Source organism: Nerophis lumbriciformis, linkage group LG18 (assembly GCF_033978685.3).
Source record: "Nerophis lumbriciformis linkage group LG18, RoL_Nlum_v2.1, whole genome shotgun sequence".
NCBI classification, from domain to species: Eukaryota; Metazoa; Chordata; class Actinopteri; order Syngnathiformes; family Syngnathidae; genus Nerophis; species Nerophis lumbriciformis.
The window spans coordinates 18004537-18016615 of NC_084565.2; the positions used below are offsets into that span (position 1 = coordinate 18004537).

Sequence of the window (12079 nt, forward strand, 5' to 3'; positions counted from 1 at the left end):
GCAAGATATTCAAGAGTCGCACATTGGCGGATGTGATGTGTATTTCGGATGACCAAAATGTTAAACGTTTAATTTTCATGCATCTCGTTATATTTAAAAACGAACAAAGTAAAATAAAATACATTTTAATACAATACTAATTGTTTTCCAAAGTCACAGGGAGCCACAACAAAATGATGAAAGAGCCCCATGTGGCTCTGGAGCCACGGATTGGCAACCCCTGATCGAAGTGAAAAAAATACATACTTAAAGATGTTTTTTCATTGAGGAGATCCATCCATTCAATTCTACCGCTTTTCACTCTTGGTGTTGCAGGGGGTGGCTGGAAACCCATTCCAGCTGTATTCGGGCGGAAGGCGGGGTACATCCTGGACAAGTCATCACCTCATTGAGATTTATTATAATAACATACAGTACAGGCCAAAAGTTTGGACACACCTTTTCAATTCAATGTGTTTTCTTTATTTTCATGACTATTTACATTGTAGATTGTCACTTAAGGCAGTGTTTTTCAACCTTTTTTCAGCCAAGGCACATTTTTTGCGTTGAAAAAATGCGGAGGCACACCACCAGCGGGAATCATTAAAAAACAAAAAACAGTTGACAGTAAAAAGTCGTTGTCGCAATTGTTGGATATGACTTTAAAGCATAACCAAGCATGCATCACTATAGCTCTTGTCTCAAAGTAGGTGTACTGTCACAACCTGTCACATCACACCCTGACTTATTTTGAGGTTTTTGCTGTTTTCCTGTGCGTAGTGTTTTAGTTCTTGTCTTGCGCTCCTATTTTGGTGGCTTTTTCTCTTTTTTTTTTGGTATTTTCCTGTAGCAGTTTCATGTCTTCCTTTAAGCGATATTTCCCGCATCTACTTTGTTTTAGCAATTAAGAATACTACAGTTGTTTGTATCCATCTTTGTGAGGACATTGTTGATTGTCATGTCATGTTCGGATGTACATTGCCTTTGCTCCACAGTAAGTCTTTGCTGTCGTCCAGCATTCTGTTTTTGTTTACTTTGTAGCCAGTTCAGTGCATAGCCTTCCCTACACTTTAATGCCTTTTCTTAGGGGCACTCACCTTTTGTTTTAATAGACAGCACAGACACTCAACAACAACACATCATTTACAGACTATAATTACTGGTTTGCAAAAAAGATTTTTAACCCATCCATCCATCCATCCATTTTCTACCGCTTATTCCCTTTGGGGTCGCGGGGGGCGCTGGAGCCTATCTCAGCTACAATCGGGCGGAAGGCGGGGTACACCCTGGACAAGTCGCCACCTCATCGCAGGGCCAACACAGATAGACAGACAACATTCACACTCACATCCACACACTAGGGCCAATTTAGTGTTGCCAATCAACTTATCCCCAGGTGCATGTCTTTGGAGGTGGGAGGAAGCCGGAGCACCCGGAGGGAACCCACGCAGTCACGGGGAGAACATGCAAACTCCACACAGAAAGATCCCGAGCCCGGGATTGAACCCAAGACTACTCAGGACCTTCGTATTGTGAGGCAGATGCACTAACCCCTCTGCCACCGTGAAGCCAAATAGGTGAAATTAGATAATCTCCCACGGCACACCAGACTGTATCTCACGGCACACTAGTGTGCCGCGGCACAGTGGTTGAAAAACACTGACTTAAGGCATCAAAACTATGACACCTGTGAAGTGAAACCATTTCAGGTGACTACCTCTTGAAGCACATCGAGAGAATGCCAAGAGTGTGCAAAGCAGTAATCAGAGCAAAGGGTGGCCTTTTTTGAAGAAACTAGAATATAAAATATGTTTTCAGTTATTTCACCTTTTTTTTGTTAAGTACATAACTCCACATGTGCTCATTCATAGTTTTGATGCCTTCAATAGTCATGAAAATAAAGAAAGCACATTGTGTGTCCAAACCTTTGGCCTGTACTGTATTTCTAATAAAAAAAAACGGCATTTAAAAAAACGCCAGCAGACACCATGAAATGCATCAATTTAATTAGTTTTAATCAGCCCCTTAAATCTTCCAGCAGCTATAAAATGATATTGCTGAATAGATGATATGTCTAATTTCTGATATGTGGACACATGCACAATGATGATAAATCTCACTGCATGTGTTTGGTGATTATATTTGCAAATCGTCCTCCGTATGATGATCAGCATATTCATGAATATTCACGGATTGTGCTCCTTAAACCTGGTGAATACTCTCGCGTCGCATAGCTTGCGTAAGCAACGCCGTCGTTCCTCGTCCCCCTGCATAGTCTCCCGCACCTCCCAAAATCCTAGGTTCGCGTCGCCGGCGACACAGAGCTGTGATTGGTCAGTTTTTGCCAAGGAGGGTTCCTGAAGACAGGCGCATTTTGTGCTGGAAATGCACAAAATATTGTTAAAATTGAACAACAATGATTAAACAATTGCATGACAACTGATATTGTGTACTTAATCTCGATGCACTGTAAAATAACTACTGAATGTGTTGTTTTTCAACTTATTGTGTTGTTGTTGCGTCCAGAAAAATGTAACAAAGTACGACACTCTTTTCAACTTTTATTGTCAATCTTGTGCTAACAAAAGGTTTAATTCCGACACATATTCTCTGGTATGCACACACGTCTCATTCTCCGTCAACAATCTTTCAGCCACGGTATATTTACAAACATTTGTGCACTCTGAACATGACCATACAAATAAACACCAGCATGTCGTTTACTATAAATAGTTAACAGTTTTATTTTAAAACGTCCATTAAAAGTATTCCGATGATTGTGAATTATTAGTTCCAGTGTTGACACAGATGCTCAATGTCGTCACTTCACAGGAAGGAAATACAGCTGCAGTTGTTCCTTCTGGAGACACTGCCCCTTAGTGTTTTGGACGACAATTACAAGTCTGACGCCGCCCACCACGGAAGAACTATAAATCAAACAAGACGTCGGCGGGGCGGGACGCAAGCTACGTGACGTGAGAGTATGTTCCAGGCATTATTCTGCTCATTCAAGAGATGCATCCTCCATGCACAATCTAGTAGAGCAGCTTTGCCTGTGCTATCAACTTTGCACCTGTTTTAGTACATGCAAACCTTTGGTAGATCAGGCCCATATTGTAATCACACTTTTATTTCTGGGCTACTTTTCTCAGTGCCCGAGCAATCCTAACTGTCAAAACTAACGACAGTCGTTGAAGTGTAATTTCCCCTCGTTAGCAGTGAGGTATTGTCTGGCAGAACGATCGCTGTGGATCGACTACTACCAGTCCAAAATGGTCGGAATCCCCTACATTATTAGCATTCCATTCAGTTGTAAACAAATTGCACAAATAGCATTCTGGTCATCTTCTGTGACCAGAATGTTTTTAACTCCTGTTATTTGTTGGAGGCCAAATTGCAGAGTCTTTTATGAATGCTTGAAAGGACAGTGTTGTATGTGGGAGATGGTTTCAGGGATGGCTTTTCAACCTTGCCATATATGGCAATAATCATGCTGTTTAATCAGCATCTTGATATGCCACACCTGTGAGGTGGAATGGATTATCTTGGCCAGACCTGGGCAAATTAAGGCCCGAAGCAGCATGCAGCCCGTTAAGCTTTTCAATCTGGCCCGCCGGACATTTCCAAAAAATGTTTTTACATCTTTAAGATGGAAACTGTAGCTGCCATTATGATGTTTTCAAATGACCGTAAGTCTTGAACTATACAAAGTATTTCAATGGTTGGAATCTGCGCTTTTGCATTATGTACTAGTTACTATGGTAATCTAAGTCATACGAGGCACCAAGCAGTTTGGGTGGGGAGCGTTTCCACAGAGTGTTTCCAGAGTGGCCAGCCTGGGTGTCAGAGACAGACGCAGAAGTAGATTTTTACAACAAAGTTCTAAAGCTTAGTGATATATCAGATTATAGGTGGGTTTATTTTTTAAACTTTCGTTCATTTGTTGTCAATATTCAGTGTTTTATCGTTCATTGTTAATATTATAAAACCCAATCTATTTTTTTTCATGTACATTCTGGGTGTCTCATTCAGTAAAACATTTTTTAATTCCATTCTGTTTTTTAATGCGGTCTGTCATAACGTTTTTAGTATTTATTCAGACATTATTGTGAGGTTTTGTATTAGTGTTCCTAAAAATAGATATACTGGACCCCAGACACATTTTGTTCTCTAAATGTGGCCCCCCGAGGCAAAATAATTGCCCAGGCCTGATCTTGGCAAATAATAAGTGCTTATTAACACAGATATACAAACATTTGTGAACATTATTTGAGAGGATTAGGTATTTTGTGTACGGTATATAGTAAAAGTTTTAGATCTTTGAGTTCAACTAATGAAAAATGGGAGCTTTGCGTTTATACTATACACTTAGTAATAATACATAACCACACAGAGCTTTATGAAATGTGCTGCTCCTCAATTAGAGGGTTGTTTCAAGCGATCTATTTGAAGTTTCCCAATATAAATAGTAATACAGTACGACACTGTCAGACTGCACAAGTTTGTGCATGAAGCTGCGGCTAAGGACACAATATCAAGTCATGGTGATTTATGAGTCACAGACTCAATTGCCCATGATTTACAATCTTTTCTTCAATATCGACAATAAAATGGAAGTGAAAATATACCGCAATAGTTGTTCAGTTGCAGTGTTTATTATAATAACACACTCAGCATATTGCAAGTAGGGAATATCTAACAAGGATCCTTACACAAACAAACACACCGAACATTCTACTTGTTAACTCTGCCATTTCAAATAAACGGGTAGACGTACTAGACGTTAGGCAAGTTCATGTGCAGCTGTGTCTTTGCGCCCATGAGTCATTTTTATGGCAATAAATAGAAAGAGCACCACTATCAGCTGCAATGTAGCTCAAATAAAGTTCAAATGAGCTCCAAGTGTCAATCTATTCTAGAAGAAGATTGCAAACACATACATGACTGTGCAAAGTAGTCTCGTAGAGCATGGACCTCAACCAAGGCCAAAGAAACGTCCAATTTGTGTTTGCTAGTTACCTGGCAACTTCCTGGTTTATATAAGATGATTATGTCATGACCATATATACCAGCATGTTTAAATTTCAATTAATCAAAATTATTTGCAATAAAATACTTGCTCGCCTAATTCCAATTAATTTGAAAAAAAGACTAATATTTTGACACAAATTCAATATTTTTGTCAAAATGTCATACACAGAAATTTCTGAAAATGCTTTACGTGAATGAAATGATGATTAAATTAAGATTGGCTCAAAACTTGTTAACAGTATTATCTAAAATCCTGTATAGAAAGCTGTGCCGCCTTTCAGGTAACCAGCAAAACAAATTGCGCAATCAATCCGTGTTTATTAATGATTAATGCAATATTTCTTTGTGATTAATTGCAGGCGTTGGTGCGATAGCGCCTTAGCAGCTCAGAACAACCTGTACTGACATGTAACTAAGGCCATAACGTTCAACTGTCGCCAACAATGAATAATACAGTTGATTATTATTATTAGTATTGTGCAAAAAATTAAAAACAGGGCTTTCATCCGACACACTTCAAATATTGTAGTCTTCATCACTGCATATATTCATATGTGTAAGTGACACATAGAAGCTGGGATAAACATTTGTGCTTTCAGAGTAAACTGGGAGAATTTTGAGGTGAGCTTTTTTCCATGCAGGTGGGGTGGGAGACCAAACAGCTATTATGCTGAATTTAAAATAAATATAGAACTATCAATTGGACATTTCACATTGGGGATCTCTGCATACTGCAGCTGTCCTTTTGTCATTAGATATGTGCAGCTCAGAGCCAGTATTTCCAAAGACGAGATTATAGTGGACAGACATTGTCTTGTGTGACATCACAGTCCTTTTGCTCCTAACTTTGCCTTCCTGTTCCAAATGTTTTCCCAGACGCAATCCTGACCGGCAGGGCCACTATTCTTGAACGATTCCTCCAACACTTGACTGCTGTTATTAATTCCGGAAGTTACACTAGTGTCTTTGTGTGTGTTTGCATGTGTGGATAACAGTGGGCACTTGTTTGTCAGTTGGTCTCGTAGGAGGAAAGTAGTGCAGCGTCCACAGGCTCCATGCATGACGGGCAGGTGAAGGATCTCATCAACCAGTCATCTATACAGTCCATGTGATAGATATGCATGCAGGGCAGGAACCGGATAGGGTCCCCATACACAAAGTCCATCATACAGATGACGCACCTGAAGACAAAAATGCACAGATTTACTATTTGCTTCCATCAGGTTATGATGGAAGAAAATGCAATGAATCATCAATCTTTGTTAAGTTAAAGGCCTACTGAAACCCACTACTACCGACCACACAGTCTGATAGTTTATATATCAAAGATGAAATCTTAACATTGCAACACATGCCACATGCAATTCTAAATTTTGCGCCAAAATATCCTGCTGAAAACGTTTCGGTATGACGACACCTGCGTGTGACGTCACGGATTGTAGAGGACATTTTGGGACAGCATCGTGGCCAGCTATTAAGTCGTCTGTTTTCATCGCAAAATTCCACAGTATTCTGGACATCTGTGTTGGTGAATCTTTTGCAATTTGTTCAATGAACAATGGAGACAGCAAAGAAGAAATCTGTAGGTAGGAAGCGGTGTATTGCGGCTGGCTGCAGCAACACAAACACAGCCGGGGTTTCATTGTTTACATTCCCGAAAGATGACAGTCAAGCTTTACCATTGGCCTGTGGAGAACTGGAACAACAGAGACTCTTACCAGGAGGACTTTAAGTTGGATACGCAGACGCGGTACCGTGAGTACGCAGCTGCGGCTTCTAAACATTTGATCACTTGCCCGTACGTGCGTGCCGCTATGTGCATGTCACGTACGTAACTTTCGGGACTTTGGGGAAATATATGTGCTGTATGAACTTTGGGGAGGTGAACGGTACTTTGGGCTGTGGGATTGAGTGTGTTGTGCAGGTGTTTGAGTTGTATTGGCGGGTTATATGGACGGGAGGGGGGAGGTGTTTGTTATGCGGGATTTGTGGCATATTAAATATAAGCCTGGTTGTGTTGTGGCTAATAGAGTATATATATGTCTTGTGTTTATTTACTGTTTTAGTCATTCCCAGCTGAATATCAGGTCCCACCCGCCTCTCACAGAATCTTCCCTATCTGAATCGCTCCCACTGCCCTCTAGTCCTTCACTCTCACTTTCCTCATCCACGAATCTTTCATCCTCGCTCAAATTAATGAGGAAATCGTCGCTTTCTCTGTCCGAATAGCTCTCGCTGCTGGTGGCCATGATTGTAAACAATGTGCAGATGTGAGGAGCTCCACAACCGGTGATGTCACGCGCATATCGTCTGCTACTTCCGGTACAGGCAAGGCTTTTTTATATGCGACCAAAAGTTGCGAACTTTATCGTCGATGTTCTCTACTAAATCCTTTCAGCAAAAGTATGGCAATATCGCGAAATGATCAAGTATGACACATAGAATGGACCTTCTATCCACGTTTAAATAAGAAAATCGCATTTCAGTAGGCCTTTAAAGTTAAAGTTAAAGTACCAATGATAGTCACACACACTGGGTGTGGTGAAATTTGTCCTCTGCATTTGACCCATCCCCTTGTTCACCCCCTGGGAGGTGAGGGGAGCAGTGAGCAGCAGCGGTGGCCGCCCCCAATTCCAATCCTTGATGCTGACTGCCAAGCAGGGAGGTAATGGGTCCCATTTTTATAGTCTTTGGTATGACTCAGCCGGGGTTTGAACTCACGACCTACCGATCTCAGGGCGGACACTCTAACCACAAGGCCAGTGAGCAGGTTGCCGTTTCTCTAACCGCGGCTGTGTGTGTTCTTGTGCAACTGGAAATTTTTGTATCGAGTATTTTCTTGCCACACCCAACTTCTTGGCAGAAGGACTGTAGCTGTGTCTCAATTAGGCAGATGCATCCTTTGCAGTGCGTATTTGTGGGGTACTGACGTTGTCGCAGTGCGCAAAGGCTGGACCATTTCAAAAAAGATTCAAGTCTTCTTCGATTCTGGCCGAAAAATGTGTCCTCTTCTCCCATTAGCGGAAAAGGTGAATACACTTCACGTCCTTTCCTATACCGAGATATTTTGCGTGCTCAACTGTGAAAATTATTTTCAACATGGCGACGCTATGCGGAGTGGAAAGAGTGACTTTAAAATGTAAGTATAGCTTTATTTATTAATTTAAAACAGCCCAAATTTTATTTTACACAAAATACATTTGTGTAAAATACGAGACCTCGACTATCGTAATGTTGAGCTACCTCCGTGCTCTTTGCCCCTCTCTTTACCCCGAGGGAGAGCCATATATCCGGCCATTGCAGATAGCTTGGTGCGCGGAGCTTTTTTTCAACGTTTGAAAGTAAAGCCTGACATCTTTTGATTTACTGTTTTAGAACGCATTAAGTTAACTTAATTACATGGCTCGAATTTAACCACGGCAACCGCAGCACATGCCGCGACCACCCTTGTCATTTGCCAGAATGCCATAAAAAATTGACCAATATCCGCGGCAATAACATGCCGTGACCGCCCTTGACTATTTACTTGTTAATGGACTAGGGATGTAACAATAAACGGAATAATGATAATTCGCAATAAAATTCCAGACTGTTAGTAATACCGTCTAATTTTTTAGTTACCGAAAAATTGTCATTTATTAATGCATTTTAGGCAACACGGAGTCAGGCGCATGCGCACCAGTGTCGTTTGGCTTGATAATCACGACGGACGAGATTTCCCCTCGTAGTAAACAGAGCCGAACGCTTAATGTTAATATTTTATTGTGTACAGTTAATTCCCATACGACATATTTCTGCTCAAACTCTTAGTGGATCGGTCCCAATATAGAATCTACATGTACATATAAAAGGTACATAACTTTAAAAAATGAATAAATCATTTTAAAAAAATCCTCCCTCTATCAAAATTTAAAAATAGAGATAAAGGCATCATGTAATGACAAAAAGCTTGATATTATTAAGGAATATAAAAAACTAATATTTGTCTTTAGATATATGGAGAATGTTTATCTATAGTCTTTTTATTAGACATTACAAATTACATCATGGTATTACGTTCACACCCCAACACTGCTTTACCTAACAATCAGTAATCATCCATCCATCCATCCATTTTCTACCGCTTGTCCCTTTCGGGGTCGCGGGGGGTGCTGGAACCTATCTCAGCTGCATTTGGGCGGAAGGCGGGGTACACCCTGGACAAGTCGCCACCTCATCACAGGGCCAACACAGATAGACAACATTCACACTCACATTCACACACTAGGGACCATTTTAGTGTTGCCATGATTTCAATATTGATAACAATAATCTTAATTATTACTTTGGCCATAATTGGCAGCCCTAGATCTCATACATGAACACTATTTTTATCTATATTGACAAAAAGTGCAGTTACGTCTTATGGCCATCACATAGACACATGCATGCTTTAGAGCCCTTGCCTCGAAAGAAAATAATGTTTGCCTTGGTGCCCTTCTAACTTGCCTTGGTGCCCTAAAATATGAGCCCTCCTTTAAGGCAACACTGGCCTTGACCTTAAAAAGTAAAAATTCGAGGCCTGTAATTATGTCATATGAATGTGTGGCCGGAATAATGAAGTATTGTAAAAGTGTGCATCAATGTACCGATATTAGTTATTGCTAATTTTTGTGAACATGTGCATGTTATTTAAAAATGTTTACTTCTAATAATGATTATTGTGATCTTGTGTTTAACTTTTCTGTTTTTGTTGCTGTGCAGAATATTCAAGGAAGAGGACTTTGACAACAGAGCAAAAAGATATGACACAAAACATATACAGGTAAAAGCCAGTAAATTAGAATATTTTGAAAAACTTGATTTATTTCAGTAATTGCATTCAAAAGGTGTAACTTGTACATTATATTTATTCATTGCACACAGACTGATGCATTCAAATGTTTATTTCATTTAATTTTGATGATTTGAAGGAGCAACAAATGAAAATCCAAAATTCCGTGTGTCACAAAATTAGAATATTGTGTAAGGGTTAAATTTTGAAGACACCTGGTGCCACAAACTAATCAGCTGATTAACTCAAAACACCTGCAAAGGGCTTTAAATGGTCTCTCAGTCCAGTTCTGAAGCCTACACAAACATGGGGAAGACTTCAGATTTGACAGCTGTCCAAAAGGCAACCATCGACACATTGCACAAGGAGGGAAAGACACAAAAGGTTATTGCTGAAGAGGCTGGCTGTTCTCAGAGCTCTGTGTCCAAACACATTAATGGAGAGGCAAAGGGAAGGAAAAACTGTGGTCAGAAAAAGTGTACAAGCGATAGGGATCACCGCGCCCTGGTCAAGATTGTGAAAAAAAAAACATTCAAAAATGTGGGGGAGATTCAGAAGGAGTGGACAGCTGCTGGAGTCAGTGCTTCAAGATCCACCACCAAGAGACGCTTGAAAGACATGGGTTTCAACTGCCGCATACCTCGTGTCAAGCCACTGTTGACCAAGAAACAGCGCGAAAAGCGTCTCACCTGGGCTAAGGAAAAAAAGAGCTGGACTGCTGCTGAGTGGTCCAAAGTCATGTTTTCTGACGAAAGCAAATTTTGCATTTCCTTTGGAAATCGAGGTCCCAGAGTCTGGAGGAAGACAGGAGAGGCACAGGATCCACGTTGCCTGAAGTCTAGTGTAAAGTTTCCACCATCAGTGATGGTTTGGGGTGCCATGTCATCTGCTGGTGTCGGTCCACTCTGTTTCCTGAGATCCAGGGTCAACGCAGCCGTCTACCAGCAAGTTTTAGAGCACTTCATGCTTCCTGCTGCTGACCTGCTCTATGGAGATGGAGATTTCAAGTTCCAACAGGACTTGGCGCCTGCACACAGCGCAAAATCTACCCGTGCCTGGTTTACGGACCATGGTATTTCTGTTCTAAATTGGCCCGCCAACTCCCCTGACCTTAGCCCCATAGAAAATCTGTGGGGTATTGTGAAAAGGAAGATGCAGAATGCCAGACCCAAAAACGCAGAAGAGTTGAAGGCCACTATCAGAGCAACCTGGGCTCTCATAACACCTGAGCAGTGCCAGAAACTCATCGACTCCATGCCACGCCGCATTAACGCAGTAATTGAGGCAAAAGGAGCTCCAACCAAGTATTGAGTATTGTACATGCTCATATTTTTCATTTTCATACTTTTCAGTTGGCCAACATTTCTAAAAATCCCTTTTTTGTATTAGCCTTAAGTAATATTCTAATTTTGTGACACACGGAATTTTGGATTTTCATTTGTTGCCACTTCAAATCATCAAAATTAAATGAAATAAACATTTGAATGCATCAGTCTGTGTGCAATGAATACATTTAATGTACAAGTTACACCTTTTGAATGCAATTACTGAAATAAATCAAGTTTTTCAAAATATTCTAATTTACTGGCTTTTACCTGTATATACCAGTTTGGATGATCATTTAAAAACAAAGTATTTTTATAACCTATATAAATTAATAAGCTCATGTGCTGAAACTGTAGTTGTGATTCATTTCCTCTGCCTTCATTGCAAATACTTATATGATCATAACAATAATAATATTATGCTATCCCAATATTTACTATTACCAGTACTAGTTATAATGCAACAAATTTGACAAGATTAGAAAAATTAATCAATTGTGAATCACATATTAATAAAGTAAGATCGTGTGGTGTTGCTGTATGGATAAACCGTAAGGACTATTTCCGGGACATCTTCTAGATTGTCTGCGTGTTTTTAAAAGGTACATGTCCCACTAGAACAAGCAAAAAAATAAATCCATCGTTAACTAATAATTAGGAAAAACATTTTTAGAATGCTTGTCAAAACGTGACATCTTCATAACATTAATACTTCCCAACCTTGAGACCTCCAAATTCGGGAGATTTGGGGGGTGGGGGGCAAGGGGGGGGGGGGGGGGGGGCTAAGGGGAAGGAGCATATTCATAGCTAGAATTCACTTTAAATTCAAGTATTTCATATATTTATATATAAATAAAATAAATACTTGACTTTCAGTGAATTCTAGCTATATAGGAATATGTATTTTATTATATATATACAGTATATATAC

General features: G+C 40.2%; 1 protein-coding gene across 1 annotated transcript in view; it reads right to left on the reverse strand.

The window, feature by feature from the left end:
• Window positions 1-2212: 2212 nt before the first annotated feature.
• rnf11b (ring finger protein 11b) overlaps window positions 2213-12079 on the reverse strand; it is a 72353-nt gene continuing 62486 nt past the window's right edge. Inside the window, exon 3 of the mRNA XM_061977765.2 lies at window positions 2213-6191. Within this exon, the coding sequence (XP_061833749.1) occupies window positions 6020-6191 (172 nt within the window). The 3' untranslated portion in view covers window positions 2213-6019. The remainder of the gene's footprint in view (window positions 6192-12079) is intronic.